This window comes from Sapajus apella, unplaced genomic scaffold (genome assembly GCF_009761245.1).
Source record: "Sapajus apella isolate SASKATOON/1434 unplaced genomic scaffold, GSC_monkey_1.0 scaffold1, whole genome shotgun sequence".
In the NCBI taxonomy this organism is placed as follows: domain Eukaryota; kingdom Metazoa; phylum Chordata; class Mammalia; order Primates; family Cebidae; genus Sapajus; species Sapajus apella.
In genome coordinates this window covers 83,103,574-83,124,945 of record NW_022436941.1, presented here as the reverse complement: position 1 = coordinate 83,124,945, position 21,372 = coordinate 83,103,574, and the positions used below count along the sequence as shown (strand labels likewise).

General features: G+C 38.9%; 1 protein-coding gene across 1 annotated transcript in view; it reads right to left on the bottom strand.

Annotated features, from left to right (window-relative positions):
- Positions 1-877, bottom strand: part of CDC20B (cell division cycle 20B) — a 56,315-nt gene extending 55,438 nt beyond the window's left edge. The window contains exons 1-2 of the mRNA XM_032280845.1: positions 640-877; positions 298-360 (exon numbers count right to left, since the gene is read on the bottom strand). Coding sequence (XP_032136736.1) covers positions 298-360; positions 640-702 — 126 coding nt within the window. The 5' untranslated portion in view covers positions 703-877. The remainder of the gene's footprint in view (positions 1-297; positions 361-639) is intronic.
- Positions 878-21,372: the final 20,495 nt, after the last annotated feature.

Here is a 21,372-nt window from a genome sequence, read left to right as displayed (position 1 = left end):
AACAGCCGCTAGCAATACACTGCCTACCTGACACATCCCAGCTTTATCCTTTGCTGTGGAGGCAAAAAACTAGAAAGCACGATTCAGATGCAAATGATTACCATTATTTGTCTGGGATCTTCAGTTTCATAAAGAATGTTTTTAAGTATGTAGTAAGATACTGTGCTTAAGCGATTGATTTTAATTCTCATATTCTCAGACCAGCTCATACTTCCTACAAATATATTCTTTAGCAAGAATTAGTTTGTTCAAGATCAGAATTAAAACAGAGAACAAGAACAATCTCTAGACACTCACCTTAGCGAAGCCTTGACTTCTCTTCTGCTTCAAGTCTTTGGCGAGCACACGCATGATACTTTCCTTTGAAAACACAGATAACATATTAAGAGAGAAACTATTTAGGAAAATCATAATTTAAGGCGTGGAATTTTTCTAGATCCTGTGCTTGTCAAATTACACTCTTTTTTTTTTAAGCAACTAGGCGCCTTCAGAATATAACTAAATTACACCACTCAAATTTACGACCAGGGTTTAGAGTTTCGTACCACCTGTTGGTCCTAAACAGATATTACGAACGGGGACTTCGGCAAGAAGCCGCGTTAGCGAGTTAGGGCAAACGCAGAAAAGGACGTTACTCACCCACAGCATCTCCTCTTCGGTGCGGACCCTCCGAGGCGCGGTGCGCTCCAGTTTCCACTCCATTCCGGCTGACTTCCCCCTGCCTGGCGTTTGGCCTCTCCTCGACCGCCTCTGGTTTTCTTCCCAGATCTAAGCCAGTCTTGACCCCTAATTGTCAAACCCCTGGAGTCCCGTCCCTCAGGACTATTCTATTTCACTACCTCCTGCATGTCCCCCACTCCTCTCACCGTGGCTGCTCGGTGTTCCCCAGAGTACCATTTAAAAAGCCGGCGGGGCGGCAGCTGGCGCGGGAATCCTCCTCCCCGGCTTCTTATTGGCCGGCGCCTAGGTGACGTCATAGCCTGGGAGGGATTTCCCTGGCGCGCGCCACGGCCCCGCCCCTGCTGGCCCGCTCTGGGGCCCGCCCCAACGCCGCGTCTGGTGGAGGCGCGCAAGGGGGCGCCAAGGTTTGCCGCGAGCCTTGGCGGGCCTGCGGCTGGGCCTGGCGCCGGGGACTGCCACCGCGGCAGGAGGCAGTGAGGTTGGCGGGCGAAGAAGCGGGTTCTGGGAGTTCAAGATCTTTCCATTTTCAGAAACAAGAGTATTTCCTTATAACAGCCCTGATCCCCGTTCCTCGGCTCCCACTTCTCTCTCCAGCCCCACCCTGCCTTTGCAGGATCGGAGGGTGCACAGCTCTCTGGCTTCTGTCCGTTGGTAATCGCTGTGTCAGCTATTGATTTGAGGCGTGTTCATCAGCTCTTCGTTTTCAAACAGGCAAGAAAACATGGCAAGATTTCTATGCCGCTCGAAAGAGCGTTGACATATTTATGCAATAAATTATTCCCTGCTCTATACATTGGGAAGAGATGAGGTCCTCTCACTCGGGCTTCTGAGCTCTGTTCCTAAGCAGGAGGTTGGTGAGAAAGGTGAAGAGGTAGTGAAAGATCCAATGACAGGCAGGACCTCGAAAGGCGTCAAGAGGGGGCCAGAAAGCTGAGCACACTGGAGACTCCGTGATAAAGGGGGAGAGGAAGATATTGAGGGTTGAGAAAGAGGTCTGGCGGGAAATGACAGAGAGCCAGATGAGCTGTGCAGCCTTAGCTGCCCGTCTGAGCTGCCAAGAGAGTCGAGCTGTGCCATATGGCAGGAGGGGAAACTGCGTCTGGGAAGTGTCTGACAGCCTGGCAGCCAGTTTGTCCCTCCCTTTCTAATCCCCCAACCATTTTTGACATTGGATTGCATTTTGCTCTAAGGCAATAGAGCAAAATGTGAGCTTGTGTATTTTTCTGGGGAAACAGTTCACAGATACCAGATACTCAAAAGGGTAGGTAATAAAAAAATTTTAAAAAAAACTAAAACTCACTCCCCTGCTTTCCTTCATACTGAAAGCAAGAAAAAATGGCGATAAAACTAAGACCCAATCTTAGACCAGTTTTCTACGTACAATAATAATGCCGCTAAGGGTAACTTAATCTTCAAATGACGTTTATCAAAATGTGTGATAGTCAAATAACTAGGGGATTAAAAGATCTCTAAGTTTCACCCAGAAGAAGTCTGCTTTTCTTGCAGTGGAGAACTCATTCCGAATTCCAGTAAATCCTTTCAGCAAACATTAAGAGAAATAAAAGTAAACTATTATTGGATGAGAGTCAGATGTATTATTAATTTAAGTATTGGTCTTGCAAATGCCAACTAAAACTCGAAGTGTTTTGGAAATAATAGGAAGGACATTTTATCTTTGTTCTATTTTTAAATACAGTTTACATTTGCTCATTTTGTATAAACACAGAATAAAAGCAATAAAATTAATGAGCTCATAAATCCATGTAAATTGGGATTTTTAGAATCCAATTTTTTACAAGTATAAGAATAGTGAATTATTCATTTATAATGCAGTTATCTGTAAAAAAAAAATACATTTATAAATTCCATTCTGGCCACTAATTCCACAGTATACCTATACACAACCTCTAATTGCCTTTTTTCCACTGGTGTAATGTAGAAAAGTATTAGTCAAATATCTTTAGGAAGTCATTACGCAGTTGAATATTCAGATTAAAGTTTAACCTCAGAAACTTGCCATTTAGCAAATACTACAGTAATAACTGTCAAGAATACTAAAATTATCTTGCATATAATGAGAACATTTCCCCCTATAATTAAACACAAAAATTAAAATCACAACTTTTCATTGACCAAAACTGGCAGAGACCACCTTAACCAAGTGATCAAAATTAACATTACCATTAATGAGACATGTTGACATACTGTGCCTCCTGATATTGTGCACCAGGAAGGGCACATCACTTCTGTGATATTCTTGACCCACAAAATGCATAACCCTAATAGTGAGAAAATACTAGACAAATCCAAATTAAAAGACAATCCACAAAACTGGCCAGTACTCTTCAAAAGTACCATGGTCATGAATAAAGAAAGACTAAGAAACTGTCACAGATTTAAAGAAACAAGACATGCCAACTAAATGCATTGTGAGGTTCTGGATTGAATCCTGGACCAGAAGAAAGAAGAAGTTTTCGGTTAGATAATTGTAGAAATGTGAATTGATCCATATCTGCAGATTAGTTTAATAGAGTAGTAGTAATGCTGATTTCCTATGATTATTGCATTGTGGTTGTGTAAAATGTTAAGATTTGTGAAAGCTGAGTGAAGGATATAATGGAATTATCTGTAAAATTTTTGTAACTCTTTTCTAAGTCTGGAATTATTTCAAAATGAAAAAATATTTAACATCATGTGGTCATTCTAATAAAAGCAATTTGGTACAACCGTTTAGGGGAAAGCAGAAATATCCTGTAAACATTTTAATTTGTATAAAATATGGTTTAGGAACAATGTCTAATTCAAATATTTATGTGCCTGCGAGTAGCTTTACTATCTTTAAAATGTTTCCTCTTTGAGAATGGGTTTTGCAGGGAGGATGTGACAATGAGAAAGGCTGTGAGGAAGACTCCTCGAAAAAGGCCATTTCGAAGGATTTTGAAGAAAGAAAGGCGACGGGAGCGGAGGTGGAGTAGTGAAGGAAGGGAGAGAAAAAATATGGAAAACTTTCCCTTAACTCTCAAAATCGCCGGTGCTCTGAGAATCTGAGCAGGTCCCTATGAATGGGAAGCAAGAGGATAGTCAAGCTTCCCAGATGCGATCTCTTTTTTTTTTTTTTTTTTTTTTTTCCAATTACACTTTGATTCTAAACATCAAGAATGTTAAATTTCTCACAAATATGCCATGTACATGGGCTGGCTTCAGCGGCACGTGCACTGAATGTGTAATATACTAAGTACACTCCCTTCAATCCGCTCTCCCAACCGCCTCCTCCCTCCCCTCAGCTTCGTCAGACCCTTTTCAACGCATTTGCACGTGTACACACAGAGTCTGGCCCCGTGGATCTTCCCCCATAAATAAGATCTCATTATACTTATCATTCTGCAACTTGCTTTTTCTAATTCACTGTATTCAACTAATTTCCAAGCAATGCAAACCTGAGAGCTCCCCATCCCCAGCTCCAACGGCAGGTTTGCGCGCCCCTCCGGCCCGCGGCTCCTCCCGCCAGGCTCCGTGCTGGTCCCGCGCACGCCGCCCGCTGGCGCCCCTCTACGCCCGCTCCCGCCTCCGCCCCCAGCTTCCGCGCGCCTCCCGGCCGCCCCTGCGCGCGCCTACTGGGCCGGAGGGACCGTTGGCGTTCGTTCCAACGGTCCCAGGGGCACGCGTTCCCCGCTCAGCAGGAGTTGGCGAGCGGGAGCTGGGAATGTGAGGGCTGCTACAGCTCCAGCCTGTGCGGGACAGGCGTTAAACGACTGCAGAAGGGGAGAAGTTAGGATAACCACACTGGTGGCGCGAGGAAGTCAGCCACGAAGAAAAGGAAAAGAAAGGAAAAACATCGTCCCAGACTGATAAACTCTCTGCTCCCGGATGTAACGTGGCTCAGAATAGCGCAGGGATGGACTAATGAAGCCCTTATAATGCAACCTACCAGTAGGGCTCCAAAATTTTAAATTGCAAAGGTTCCAGCAGCATAAAAGCCTCAATCAGAAGAGTGCTCAATAAAGTGGCACATCACCTCTCGTTACAGGGCTTATTGCTTATTTTTTCGATTACAAGTAATTCCTGTATATGCATATTTTTCTATTACTGCCTGATTTCTAAGTACGGTACAAGGTCGGTCCTTTAAAATTATTTCTCCATCCATACCCCAATTAACAGGGATGGAAAGGTTTGCCCAGCTTCACTGCATGAAAATCTTAAGATCACCTCCAACCACTTATTTCCTTTAAGGCACTTTTCCTTTCACTTCCTCCTTAGAGTCGTTCTTGCATAAGGTAACCGCCCAAATAAGGCAGTTCCCTACCATTTTAAGGCAATGCAAGGAAAATATTAAAATGAAATTAATTCAAATCTGTATAAAACTAATGGATAGCATCAGGCATATGACAATGATCCTTTCTCAAAGAAAACTGGTTCATGAATGCTCTAGACCTGAAAATCTCTTTTCACTATTCTTCCAGAACTTCAAATGCGACATAATCCAAAACAGAGCTGAGCATCTTATTTCCATTCTGCCCAGACCATCTATCTATCCTGCCTTCTGTGTGCCCTGTTGCCAATATCACCAACTTCCTGGTGGAGCAGAGGCAAAGTCAGCTTTCCTCCTTTTCCATATGCCCAAATCCAACTATCAAAGACATTTACCCTCTGCTGTGTTGATTACATCTGCCTTCTTCTTAAACAATAATGATGACCCCTAACTATTCCTTCTTCAGTCCATTCATTTAACTTATGTCTTCAGACCCGGGAAATGTCATGCAAAGAAGTGGAAATCCAATGATTTCCACTTTCCTATGCAAAGAAGTGGAAATCCAATGATAAAGCCACAAAAGGCAATAAGCATTATCTTAAGATGATTGTATTTCTCCCCTGCCCCAAGTCCCTTGAAAGACCTTCTTAACACATAGCATTAAGTTCTGAATTCTCTAATTCACATAAAACCCCTTTAGGATTTAAATTCTCTCTGCCTTTCTCTCAAATTTCCTACAACACCACCAGTACCTCCTATCTTCAGATGTACTTGATACCAGCACTCTCTTGCCTTCAGGTCTTTGCTGAGGCTGCCTTACTTTTGAATTATTTTTGCTTATCTCTTACTGGCAAAATCTTACCCTCAAATTTCAACTACGTTTTCCAAAGAGCCTTCCCAAATCAAATCATGCTATCTAGAATTTCTTTCTCTTCCCTCTGTTCCCATGGCATACTGTTTGTACTTCTAGTCTACTTACTTCCAGATTGTGTGTGTGTGTGTGTGTGTGATACGTTCTCCACTATATTGTAAGCTCCAAGAATACAAGGATCTTATCTTTTTCATCTTTGTTTCCTCTTCAGAGATTGGCTCAGTTCTTTGCATGTAGTAAGCTTTGCACTTGGTTGGTGCTCAATAATTTGTTCACTGAACAGATTTGTAGATGAGATTAGACCCTTTTCCAAATCATGGAAGTGGCAATATGAAATCACAAAAGAAAGACCTTCACATGCCACATTTGGAATGTGGTAAACTCAGTTTTAAGAAATATGTGAGTTAAAAAGCATACTGGAAAGGAAAGTTACTTGAGCAAGGTAGGTCCTAGGCCTGACACCTGTTAATTGTGTAACTTAAAATATGTTATTCTATCCCTTTAAGTCTCAAGTTCTTCAACTATAAAATAGGATAATTATTTATTATCTACTGTACAGATTTATGATGAGGATCAAGAAAGAAAATATAAAGCTCCTAAAAATATACATTTCTTTCTTTGAGAATGAAGTGGTGGTACTTAGATTACTAAGTAAAATAAGTATTTGGATGATAAATATGTCTTTATAAAGCACTTGTCCAGAAGACACTATCCTCAGGTCCAGAACCATTAGGTATGTGTCACAAAGTAGTGGGTCAAGAAATGTGAGTGAATTCTAAACCTACAACTCAGTTTCTTAACTAGTAAACTAAATCAAGAGAAATCCATATGGCTAATCTAGTTAAATGGTTATGTCACTAGAGAATAAACATTTACATTTAAATGTATTCCAATTCTGTGTCCACCAAGCAACCACGTGATTATGACTTAAGCTTAAGTCTGGGAAGACTTGCTCCTGAAAAGGAAAGGTCCTGACTCTAGGTAACTACATACCTCCAATTGTAAGTGAATTGGATTCTGGCTTACCTACTGGACTTGAGCTTGGTTAATGTAAGTCAGTATCCCATGATTGCTGTGTCTTGATAATAGTTCTGGAGAAGTAGATTTGAACCAGAGTGGTGAAGCAAACAATGGGGTTCTGCTCCAGGCCAGATATTCTTGCTCTGCCATTAACTTGCAGTATAATTTTGGTCAAGTTACTCTTCCCCAGTAGTCTGGTTACTTATAAAATAAAAACATTAAACAGAGGGAGCTCCAATACTCTTTCCACTGCTATATCGTTGTAGTTCACAAATTACCAAGCTGAGTGACCTCGGCATGGAACTACTCAATTGGGAAGCTCTACCTGGAATCACAGCGAACCAGCCCCTCAACGTGTCTGATCACGGCAACACTAAAGTCTCAGGAAACGGTATCCACCAACACATGAGAAGTTAGTTTTCTAGAATTTAACATGCAGTGAAGCAGAGCAACACCAAGGGGCAGTTTGGAGTTTTAAGCCCTAAAACCAGGGCTCCTTTCCAGAGGGTGAAGAGTTGAAGAAACAGTTTAGACAAACACATACAAAAGAAAAGTTGACCAATTTAAAAATCAATATGTGTCCTTTTTTTTTTTTATTTTATGATTGCTCTTATGCCTTCTTTTTCCAAGTTTTCCAGGGACTACTGATACTTTAGATATAAACTTTTGGATCTGAGATTTCATTTGATTCTGTCTACAATCTAATAAGTGAGCCTATTACTGTTTTATGGATGCTATTAATAGCAGAAGACAGAAGACTCCTGGATCAAAGGACTTTATTACAACACAGCAACCTGAATAAGCATATTTATATCAATTCACCTTGCCCCCAGATCTCATGGGGTGACAGAGAGATTCCAGATTGATGCCTGCACATGTAATGGGCTGTGTTAGAGAGAAGGGCTTAGCTTGAAGACTCTCTGCTTTTTTTTTTTTTTTTTTTCAGACAGAGTTTCACTCTTGTTACACAGGCTGGGGTGCAATGGCGCAGTCTCAGCTCACCGCAACTTCCGCCTCCTGTGTTCAAGCAATTCTCTCGCTTCAGCCTCCTGAGTAGCTGGGATTACTAAGCCCAGCTAATTTTTTGTACTTTTAGTAGAGACAGAGTTTCATCATCTTGGCCAGGTTGGTCTCAAACTCCTGACCTCAGGTGATCCACCTGCCTTGGCCTCCCAAAGTGCTAGGATTATAAGCATGAGCCACCACACACAGCAGAATCTTCTGCTTTTATAGTAAGCAAAAGCAAGGTTGCTGTTTGTCCCAGATTACCTCAACCCATAAAATGGCTGGCTACAAATCAATTCTGAGCCCAGATAAAGAGTCAACAAGATCTCACATTCTTAGCATGTCCAGCAAGACATTTAGGAACGTGAGAGACCATGGAGGAGTGTCTTCCAAAACAAATGTTAGGACTGCTGTCCCTAGTGAATTTTAGTTTTAGTGACATATCTCCTCTAAATTCAGAATGACATAAAATATGCACCCTCTTGCCCCTTTGCTTCTTTGTAGCAACAAGTTGTGGGAAGAACATGGGCTTTAGAGTCCAAGAAACTGTTGGAATCCTAGCTTTTCCATTTACTAGCTGTGAACTTGGCCAAGTCATTAACACTCCCTTCCAGAGCCTCAGCTTCCTCATCTGCAAAATAGTAAATATCTATTTCATATGTTGCTGTGAAGACCAGATAAAAAAAAACTGAGGCTGGGCACGGTGGCTCACACCTGTTATCCCAGCACTTTGGGAGGCCAAGGCCGGTGGATCACCTGAGGTCAGGAGTTCAAAACCAGCCTGGCCAATCTGGCAAAACTCCTTCTCTACTGAAAATACAAAAATTAGGCAGGTGTGGTGGTGTGCATCTATAATCCCAGCTACTCAGGAGGATGAGGCACAAGAATCACTTGAACCCAGGAGGCGGAGGTTGCAGTAAGCCAAGATTGTGCCACTACATTCCAGACTAGGCAAGATCAAGACTCCATCTCAAAAAAAAAAAAAAAAGTAAAATAAATGGAAAGAAAACTTTGTAAAAGGCAAACGGGAATCACTAATAACTGAAAACAACTTGAACCCACCAAAATGCCTTTCATCTGGTGAATGAATAAGCAAACTATAGTAAATCCACACAATGAATTCAACAAAACAAAAGGAATGAACTATTCATACAGTCAACATCATGGATGTATTGGGAATGCAGTATGTTCATTGAAAGAACCAGACTCAAAAGGCCACATAATACATGGTTCAATTTATAGGACAATCTGGAATAGACAAAGCTGTGGGGACAGGAAATAGATCAGTGATTGCCAGGGAGGAGCTAACTACAAAGGAGAATAGGGAATTTTTTGAAATGGTGGAACCGTTCTATATCTTGATTGTGGTGTGGTTATAGGACTGTAGGCATTAATCTACATTCGTAAAACTATTCACTAAAAAAGAGTAAATTTTACTCTATGTAAATTATGCCATTATTTTTAAATGACTTTTTAAAAGGATGGACTATACCAAAATTTGTTCTGTTTCTGCACCTTCTTACACTCTACACACATGTTCTGTGTTATGATTTTTTTTCAGTATTTAAGACCAATGAATGAAATATTTGAGTCAAAATGGAAGAAAATAGCAGCTGAATTGCTATAAGAATGCCTGTGGAAACTCTGCCATAAACACTGCTTACTGGTGCCATATTCCAGAACTATGTTGCAAAGCCCCAAGACACACAAACTACTGACAGAGTTCTATAGGCAATCACAGAGGGCCATTGCTCCAAGTGAGGGCATCAGTGAATGATGTTCCCTCCATGTTTCAGGAGACTATTCTCTATTTAATTCTCTTCTTTTACTACATCAACACCCAAATTACACATTGTAGGGAGAAAATTCAATTCAACATACCATGATATAGTCAGTTCCCACTTATCTGCTAATAGAGGTAAATTGCTTTAGATATTATATAGAAATAATCCTGAAATTGCATTTAAGCAATAGTTTCAGCCATGTCATCATTCTACCATTATCTGTCAGAATTCCAAATGCAGTTGATATCTTTTGTCTAATTTTGCCTTTACCTCCTCCCTTGTTCATCTTGTTCATGATTTATTTGGATGCACCAAGGTGCAATAAAACAGTAGACAGGAGAAGTAGATCCATATATAGCCCACAATAGATAAACCCACAGGTACTTAAGAATTTACACTGGTAAGTAGACTTATGAGCTTCAGCACTGCCCTGGACAGATGCCTTCATTTCCTCATGAATCTACAATTTCCACTCAAGTTGAGAAAGTCAGTGCATGATATTCTTTTCGTTACCTTTAAATGCTCACTGTTTGAAGAATAACATACTCTAGAGATTCTCACAAGCCTGGAATTTTTAAATTTAGTAACCAAGGATGAATTTTCTCTCTTTAACTCTTCATATTGTCTTCATATTCTATGATTGGATATTTGCTAAATGATCACAATGTACTTAGTAATGTGCCAAATATTAAAGCTATATAATCTAACTTCTGACTTATCAGCTCAGTGCAATTTATTATTGACTTTTTTATTTTTGTTTTTTAACCTTTTATATTTATTTTCATTTAGACCCATCAGCAGGAAGCAGCTCAGTGCAATTTAATGGAGCGAGTCTAGGCCAACTTAAGCCCTCACTTTTCCTGTATGACTTTAGGCAAGTTTCCTCATCTGGAAGGATTCAACGACCCATATAGTTCTGAAGCTCTGAGACTAACTCTGTCATATGGGGGGTTCATGAAAGAGGAATAGCCAAGGATTCCAACATAAATCTCAAGAGTTAAAATAAGTCATAATTGAATAGTATTCTTCAGATTTTCTAAGTACAAAAAAAGCAAATATTACTTCATTATATTTTAGTCTTTTTATTTTATTTAGTCCTTTCTCAATCTTTTTCAAATTGAATCTTTAAAGAAAAGATGCTAGACTATTTGGGGTTCCCATAGACCAGTACACAATAATAGTGGCAGCTTCTAAAAGAAAGTAGTTTCATATCTTGCAAACAGTGTAGAAAGTATTTGTGTCAGTATATCACTAATACAAACAAATACAGTTTTGTAGGTAAACTGGAAATACTGTATTATTCATATCTAGAGGGAAAACATTTTGCTTTTTTGTTGATCCAGGTTTTTAATTCTGTTAAAAAATGATATAAGTAAATATATAGAGAGGCATATATGCCATATATATATATATACACACACACACACACACACACACACACACATATGTATATACATCTGTTGCTGGTGTTAATATTACAATGAAAAGGGTGACTTTCAAAATAGCTTAGGAATTAGCTCTGATTTTAAGAGATGACAGCTAATTTATTGTTTAAATAAATTGGGCAATGCCTATAAAAATAAATTTAAACTTAAATATAAATATAAACTAAAAATCTGCTTCTTTTGGTGCTTCTTAATCATTTCTTCATCCATAAGTAAAATACCAAAATAAGAGTGAAGAGATTCATAAGGGTCAAAATGGCTTATTGCAGTTTAATACTAACATTTATTTTGCCTTCAAAGAATATTTTCCTAAATTAGTCTGTTTATGATTCTGTAACAAAATCCCATAAACGGGGTAGTTTAGGAACACCACAAATTTCTTTCTCACAGATTTAGTGTCTGGTGAGGGCATTTCCTGGTCTTAGATGATGCCTTCTTGCTGCATCCTCCCATGGTGGAAGTGACAAGGGGCCCCTTTTATAAGGGCACTAATCCCATTCATGAAGGCCACACTCTCATGACCTAATCATCTCTCAGCGGTCCCACCTCCCAATACCATCACCTTGAGGGTTAGGATTTCAACATGTGAATTTTGGGAGAATTTAAACATTCAGAACATAGCACTAATGTAACTTTCATTTCAATGCTACTAGAAATATAGTACAGTTAAGAATTTTTTACTTATGTGAACTATTCTCTTCCTACACTCCAGTTTGTTAAAAGGAAAACTGAAACACAATGAAATTTTAAAGAGTTTATTTGAACAAATAGCAATTATTGTTTGGGATAATCAATATACCAATTTTCACCTTTGAAAAAGTAAAGGAAGTATTATTATAGAGTCCACTTATTAAAGTCTTTCTTCACTAGCGCATTAGCTATTACGGGCTTATTGTTTGTATTTTTGTAGTTGTGTTAGTTGCTTTTAAGATATGTTTTCATCATCCAAAATACTCAAAAGATTTTAAAAAGAGTCAACATGTCTGTAAGCATTAATTCCATGGTATCAAAATCCAAAATTACCTCTACAGGCTATACCAGTGCATCAATCACCAAAATAATACTTCATTAGACTACATGTAAAATCCATGCATATTCTAAAAGCAAAAACTCACAAACTAACAAAAATTGTATCTTCCAAGTAAAGAACGGTTATGGTGGAGGGGGAAAAGAAATGATTAAAAAGGACCCCCATATAATACAGAATTGGGGGTTTTAATTTACTGCAAGTTAGTGTGAGTCAATAGGATGATGTTGATAAAGCTACCATGCAAATTTTAGGTTTTATTAATGGAAATGTAATGTCCCAAAAAGATAAATTATTTTTCTTCGTTTGTACTAGACAGACCCTATCTGTAGGTATCACACTTGAGTATCATACTTTATAATGGATTTTGAGAATCATCTCCAGAGAAACCTCACAAGTATATTAAAGTCTCTAAAGGTCATGTCAGAAAAAAAATTATACTAACTAGAAAGCAAATCTCCCATCCTAGCACTAACCAGGCCCAACCCTGCTTAGCTTCCTGAGATCAGATGAAATCGGGCACATTCAATGTGGTATTGCTGTAGACTAGAAAGCAAATCTGAAGAAAAGAAATCCAAGTGTGATTTCTGGGCATCCAAAAACCTGTAACACCATCCTTCTGCACTTCCTCCTCTGCAAAAGAGAAGATACCTCTCCTCCTAAGTTTAATTTATCCAAGAACTTTACCAGTTTCTCAGGGTCCATGCTGTAGTAGTATCCTCCATCTCTCCTCGTCTGCAAGCTCTCCCTCTTTATTGGATTCTTCCAATAAGCATTTAAATGTCTTCAAATCTCGAACTATTGTTCCAAGCTATCCTTTCCACAGCTAAGATTCTCAAAAGATTTGTCTACATGCACAGTCTCAATTTCCTAACTTCAGCTCACTCCTCAATCTATTCATCATCACTTCCCCCATTGTTACCTCCAAAAGGTCTCATTTATTCATATGGGTGAAAAAGAAATATTGCTCAGGAGAAAAATAATTTTTCTTCCTTTGTATTAGACAGACTCTATCTGTAGATATCACACTTCAGTATCATACTTTATAATGGATATCAAGAATCTCATCCAGAGAAACATCACAAGTATATTAAAGGAATTCATCAACTGACTTGATGAAAAATAAGATGATGAATTCCTTTAATATACTTCCTCCTTGGAGGAAGCAATATTTGCAATTGTTCACCACTCCTTCCTGCTTAAAATTTTTTCCATTTTTTAAATCAACACTACACATTCCTGGTTTTCCTCCTTCTCCGTAATCATTACTGGTTTATCCTTCTTGCTAGGCTTTGGAAATGTTTAAGTTTTAAGTGATATGCTGGCAAATCAGCTTTGGGGCACCAGATTAGGTGAAAAGAGGAAGACCTGATTTGAAGAAATTGCCAATTTCTGTGGTGTAAATACTCCTACCATAGCTGATTTCAAGCTACCAACATGATATCACCGAACAGAGTTGGGAATAGAAGAGTCAAATTGGCTCATGGAACGGCGCAAACCAGCTCCAGCTCACCACTAGAGGGCTCTTCTAACACTGCACTCCATAAGTAATCTCAACTTTGTCCATAGCGTCTGTGATCCATACCTAACCCAGACCAGTGGGCTTCCCAGGCACCTCAACCTTCTATCCACACTGAACCTTCCTCCCAAATCTTGGCCCCTAATTTCTTAAGAGATGGGGTTTCACTGACTGTCACCCAGACTGGAGTACAGTGGTGCAACCATAACAACTACAGCCTCAACCTCTTAGGCTCAAGCAATTCTCCAAATTCTCCAGACTCTACCTCCCAAAGTGCTGGAATTACAGGCTTGAGACACCGCATCTGGCCATAATGCTTTCTTATGAGCACTTAGTACAATGCCAGACACGTGGTATGTGCTTAGTAAATCTATCTTTATCATAGGGGCTGTTTCCATTATAATTTGCATACCCTAAAGCATAACTGCCCAATTATAACCCAGAAGTATAGCGCAAGCCACATAAGTAATCTTTTCAACTTTCTAGTAGCCACAGTAAGAAAACTAAAAATAAATAGGTAAAATTAATTAAAATAGTATATTTCTTTTAACATAATTATACAAAATATTATAATTTCCACATATAATCAGTATAAAAATATTGAGATACTTTATGATTTTTTTGCCATTAGGTCTTCAAAATCCTACATGTGTTCTACATTTATAGTAAATCCCAATTTGTACCATCTGCATCTCAAGTGCTCAGTAGCCACATGAAACTATCAGCTACCGTATTATAAGACAATACAGCCCTAGAAAGTTCTAGTAGCTCTTCCGCTCCTCTTCCCCAGGTTGTCTAATCTGATCCACACTGACTTCCTATACCTATTGTTCATCCATTGGGTACTATTTCAAGTACTAGAAGTAATTGTTTAGTCCCATTTGTAATTCAATATAGTGGAAAATTTCCTTATAAGATTAGTTAAAAGAACAAATTATCAAGGGAGATTGTTAAACCTCTTGGAAATATATAAAAATTCCATAATCTATATATGATGATCTAAGTATGGTGTTCCAAAACAGAATAAATAGGAAATTAAATGTATTTCCTTTCTTTCTTTCTTTTCCTTTCTCTTTCTCTTCCTTCCTTCCTTCCTTTCCTTCTTCCTTTATTTCTTCCTCTCTTTCTTTCTTTCTTTTTCTTTCTTTCTTTCGAGATGGAGTTTCACTCTTGTTGTCCAGGCTGGAGTGCAGTGATGCAATCCCTGCTCACTGCAACTCCATCTCCTGGGTTCAAGCAATTCTCCTGCCTCAACCTCCTAGGTAGCTGGGATTACAGGCACACACCATCATGCCCAGCTAATTTAGTATTTTTAATAAAGTAGGGGTTTCTCCATGTTGGTCAGGCTGCTCTCCAACTCCCAACCTCAGGTGATCCACCCACCTCGGCCTCCCAAAGTGATGGGATTACAGGTGTGAACCACTGCACTTGGCCAATGTATTTCATTTCTAATGAAATTTTTAATTCCCCATTTTGAAATTTAAAGGCTATCAGATTGTCTTCTGCTTTGAACACAACCAGGCAGAAATCAGAGTAAACATGTTCATGACAATCAGTTCAACAGCACCATCATGATTACACCTGATCTTTAGGTACTTGGCCTAACCTTCTCTAATAGGGATGCGTTTGCATTAAATGAAAACAAACTCTTTCTTTCCTGAAGGTGGCACTATGAATGTGGAAAGTAATTCACTCTGTTCACTTACTTTATCCAGGATTATGGGACTATTTTATTAGATTTAAAAAAATGCAAATAGGCCAAGCACAGTGGCTCACATCTGTAATCCCAGCACTTTGGGAGGCCAAGGCAGGAGGATGGCTTGAAGCCAGGAGTTCAAGAAGAGCCTGGGCAACAGAGTGGGACATCGCCTCCATGAAAAATTAAAAGGAAAAAATTAGCCAGGTGCAGTGGCACATGCCTGTAGTCCCAGCTACTCGGGAGGCTGAGGTGAGAGGATCACAACCTTGTCTCAAAAAAAAGAAAAAAACCACATTATGTACATATCAGTTATTCTGATGCCCTTGATGATTTATGTTGCTAGTTTCCTTTCATTTTTATTCTTCTCCCTTCCTTTTTGAGATCAAATTTGTTGTCTATACTAACTGTGCCCATTGACTTTTTGAATGAGTTTTTATATTAAGATATTGTTTTCTTTAAAAAAAAAAAAACTCATAGGTAAAATGTATTGAATACTGTTTTCAGCCACAATACTAGGCACTTTAAATACTTTACAACATTTTTGTACTTCAGTGGCAGAATAAAAACAGGAACTATTTTAAAAGAGTAGTTGAGTCTCACAACTCCAACTGACACGATTTTTGCTAGGAAAATTTAGTTTATAAACTTGTTTGTCTGCTTTTCTTCTGGGACAGCATATAGGGAGACAAGATATGATGTTTGTCTTTATTAACAGAGACTTGACTACGAGCTTTTATTTTGTTACCTGCAAGAAGGAGGAGAAGGAGGTGCTGGGGGAGGGAGGAGGAGGAGGAGGGGGAGGCCAGGCTCAGTGGCTCTGGAAGGCCAAACTGGGTGGATTACCTGAGGTCAGGAGTTCATAGACCAGCCTGACCAACATGGTGAAACTCCCAGCTCTAAAAAAACAAAAAGACGAAAAGGAAAAGAAAGAAATGAAGATGTAATTTGGATATTTTCTGTTTTTTGTTAACAAACACATACCACCAACCCGCATCAGAATCAGATGTAGTTTAGGAAGGCATAAGCCAAGTAAAAGATTCTGTAGTCAACTGTGGGAAGTTATGATTCAAACAATCTAAAAGTTTGCAGTGATCGTACCGATCCGCAGGCTAAAATCTTACAACATCCCTCAAAAGTAGAGACCACATAATTTGAATACATGAATTTGGTGTGTGCCAAAAGTGTGCCATCACTGTCAACTTTCCTATAGAGATTCTACAACTTTATCAGCTAAATGTTGAGTAAAGAGCAACACAGAACAAAATAGAAAACTTGAATCGCATCACTATTACAGAAAACTTACTCAGCAACTGCACCGCCAAATTGTCAGCTCATCATATTTAAATGAAACACTTCCAACTGTGCTTACCCAGTAAGCAAACATACCTGTGTAAATACAGAAGCATTTAGCTAACATTTCATATAGTTCAACTTAGCTAGTGGGATGTAATTTCAACACAATTATGTTTACATTTTAGTAATATGATACACAAGGACCTGATTTATTAGAGTAAGACAGTGAGGAAAAGCCCTTAAATTCTTCTTTATGAGAAGAAGAAACAAACAGTAGCATGCTAGTAAAATGGATAGAGTCATGTGACTGGCAATTCCTTTAGAAGTTTATAAAAATAGCATGGTGACTACAGGCAGGACTAAACTATCCTGGTCTGCCCTCTCCTCCTTTGAAATGTCATGATTATACTCAACTTTGGTTCAGAAAACATTTATTCCTTAAACGGCACACATGACAGGGGAAATAGATTAATTAGATAACTTCCTCTGGGAGCTCTCAGGCTAAATGGGAAAAGGAGACATATACAATAATGACTCTAATACTGACAGACTGTGAGAGCGATGTCATGAAAACACAAGGTCCTACAGGATATTCTTTCTCTGTAAATAAATAGAAATGTAGCCATTTGTAAGCTTTCTCTTCTTAAGGCTAAATAATTTCAATTCCTATTTCCCAATGCTTTGTTTACTGTACTTCTCTGAATCCTCAGGTTTCAATATTTATCTTAGATTATAGAACTCAAAACTGTACCACCATATTAAGGCCCAAAGGCTGAATTTGGGAAGAAGTGCCTTACTTCCTTTAGTTTCCTAGCATTTTCTTCACATTTGAAATAACTGTAGGAAAAGTTAATGATGAAGTCCATATTTGTTCAATATCCAATCATGAGGCATAAACCTAAATTATTCCACATCTATGTAATGAAATCAAGTCATTAAAATATTTCCAAAATAAAAATAATAAAATAATTATATAAACTATTAATTAGAAGAAAAAGGAGGCATATAACAGGTTATAATTCTTATTAAGTATATATTTGTCTGAATACATATGTGATATATACGTATATACACAGAAGAGTCTGGATATTCCCATCAAAGTGGGAGGAATATGGGTGTTTTATGTATACTTTTGCTTGCAGTTATTGATTTTGTAACAAGGAAGAAAATTAATAAAAGACTTCACTTTGTAACATTATCAAAATTAAAGCAAATTTTAGAATCTGGGTTTGTTAGCATAAGAGATTTCATCTAATAAATGAAGTATAAATTGGATGTATGAGAGTATTCTTACATTTTTTAGGACTTTTTTTTTTTTAAGAGAAAGTCTTGCTCTGTCACCCAAGCTGGAGTGCAGTAGTATGATCTCGGCTCACTGCAACCTCCACCTCCCAGGTTCAAGAGATTCTCCTACCTCAGCCTTCCGAGTAGCTGGGACTACAGGCAAGTACAGGTGCGCACGACCATGTCCACCTAATTTTTGTATTTTTAATAGAGACTGGGTTTCACTATGTTGGCCAGGCTGGCCTTGAACTCCTCACCCCATGAGTCATTCGACTCAGCCTCCCAAAGTCCTGGGATTACAGGCATGAGCCACTGCACCTGGCCCATTTTTAGGACTTTTAAGCTAATTTCAGAAAAAAACAGCATGTACGTGCTAAATCATAGGTTAATCATCACAAAAATCAGAACCTAGTCTATGGAGTAAGAAGGATGGGCTGTCTCCTGAATTATGTGGTTGGAGATTTGCCAGTCCTTTGGATTCTACAGACCCTTTTGGTTTTCAAGATTTCTCTTTTAACATGGAAATTTCCTTGGCTGGGTCCCTTTTTAAAGTGTTATTTATTGACAACTTAGCAGAAATTAGGTAAAAGCAAGAATCAAATCGTGATAAACCCTGGGTATTATGGAGTGGAGGAAAGGTAGACTACAGTAACAAATACGAGGAGGGTTTTAAGGGCCAAAAACAAGCTGCTCAAAACTTTACTGAGGCAAAAGGAATGAAAATTTCCTAAGTACTTGTGTTATCAAGTGAGAAAATGGTGTAAGAGTACTTTAAAAATGTTAGAGCACTCTACAAATAATAGCTAACATTTATTAAACTCTACCCATGAATGCTGTACATGGGCTCATTCACAAATGTAGTTATACTTAAAGCCTATGTATATGTGCCTATGAGTGAAGTAGGTTCTGCCAGTATCTTCATTTTCCAAAGAGGAAACTGAGGCACAGAAAGACAAAATAACATACTCAAATCCCACAGCCAGTGGATGGTGGACTTAGCGTGAGCACCTCTTAACCACTTGGATATTTTTTATTGAATGCTGCTGTTAACTAGGTTTTCTTGTTGCTTTCTTCAAAGGCGCTAGGTTTTTTAAACAGCTTTATTGATATGTAATTCACAAAACATAAAATTCACACTTTTAAAGTGTACATTTCAATGATTTTTAGTATATTCATAGGTATGCAACTACCACCACAATCGATTTTAGAATATTTTGATCACCTCAAAAGGAAACCTCTTACCCTTTCACAGTCACTCTACATCCTTCCCTCTCCCTATCCCTAGGTAACCACTAATTTATTTTCTGTCTCTAAAAGTTTGTCTATGAATAGTTCACATAAATTGAATTATGCAATATGTGGTCTTTTGTGACTGACTTCTTTCATTTAGCATCATGTTTCCAAGGTTTATTCATGCTGCAGCCAATACTTCATTCCTTTTTGTTGCTGAGTAACATTCTACTGTATGGATATACTACATTTTATTTATCCAACAGCTGAGGACAATTTTAGTTGTTTCCACCTTTTGGTTAGTATGAATAATGTTCCTGTGAATATTGTGCAAAAGCTTTTTTGTGGACATGTGTTTTTATTTCTCTCAGCTAGATAAATAGGAGTAAAATGGCTAGTTCCTGTGGTGATTCTGTTCAACCTGTTAAGGAACTGTCAAGCTGTTCTAAGTAGCTGCATCATTTTGTCTTCCCACCAGCAGTGTATGAGTATTCTAATTCCCCGTATCTTGCCAACACTTGTAATTATCTCTTTATTGTAGCCATTCCAATGGGTATGAAGTGGTATCTTGTTATGGTTTTGGTTTGCATTTTCCCGATATCTAATGATGTTGAGCATCTGCTGTGGTTTAAACATGTCCCCAAAATTCACGTGCTGGATACTCAATCCTCAATCGACATTATGGGGAGGTGGGGTCTTTTGGGAGTTGTTTAGGGCATGAGGGCTTCACCTTCATGAATGGATTAATGCTGCTTTAAAAAGGGGTTATGGAGGTGGGGGGTGAGCTCCCTCTCCCTCTCTCTCTCTTTTCTCTTCTGCTCTGTGAGGACACAATGTTCTTCCTCTCTGAAAGGCAGAGAAATAAAGTGGCACCTGTGAGCCAGAGACTGAACCTGCTAGCACCTTGATCTTGAACTTCCCCAGTCTCAGAACTGTGAGAGAATAAATTTCTGCTCTTTATAAATTACCCAGTTTATATCCTGTCAATGCAGGATTAAATGAATGAAAACAGTATCTTTTTCAAAGACACCAAGTTTTGGTTATTTCCAAAACATGGCAAACAAGACTTGAACTGATAATAATATGGGAAAAGGCCAGGTGCGGTGGCTCATGCCTGTAATCCCAGCACTTTGGGAGGCCAAGGTGCGCAGATCATGAGGTCAGGAGTTCAAAACCAGCCTGACCAACATGGTGAAACACCCGTCTCTACTAAAAATACAAAAATTAGCCGGTTGCAGTGGTGCGTGCCTATAATCCCAGATAGTCAGGAATCTGAGACAGCAGAATCACTTGAACCTGGAAGGCGGAGGTTGCAGTGAGCCAAGATTGCGCCACTGCACTCCAGCCTGGGTGACAGAATGAGACTTTGTCTCAAAATAATTAATAATAATAATAATAACAACATGGGAAAGATCCTAACCTAGGAAAGATCAAGCTCCTGACATTAGGATCCTGTTCTCATTCATCTTGGAGACATTCTCAGCACAAAGCATCATTTGTATACAATAGTTACTTATTCCATGTTTGCTGAATTACACCCCTGTTGCTCTTTTGTAAGTCAATTGAACTTTCCTACACAGTTCATTTTAAGTAGTACTTAACTTCTGAAATTAGTCCACAAAAGCCTTTTTAACCTATAATATAGCAGAGCCATGGTATTCTTAACACAAGTCTGAGTTTTAAGTCCTATTAACAGAGCAGTGCAACATAGGAAGAGTGTAGAAGCAGAACTTTTCCAAACCTCTCCTACTTTGGGCAAAGGGCCAACCCTAGAGGGAAATACTTTAACTTTTTTACTGATGCATAAAATACATAAAGTGCACTAATCTTAAGTGTATAGCCTGGTGAATTTTTCATATGAATACACCTGTGTAATCATCGTCCAAATAAATACATAGAACATTTTCACCACACCAGAGGGTTTCCTCATTCCCTTTCCCCAGTCACTACCTCTCACCATAGGTCATGCTACTCTGACCTCAACACCCGGCAAAAACTTTTTATTTATCATTTATCTTTGCCACCCACCCACCTCTGCTTCTGGACCCCTTTCTCTGGTTGTCTTAGGGTATGGCACTGTCATGTTTTTCACAGCTCTGTCCTGACTTGTCCTGTCTCCCAAGTACTTTAGGGACCAAGAGTGCTCTCTCCCTTCCCTTCAGTCAAAACTCTCATCCTTTTGGTGATACAGTTTTTTCCAAACAGACTATGAGCTTCTCAGAGCCAGGGGCTCTGCTTTCCCTGCCTTTAGGCACAAAGTTGTTT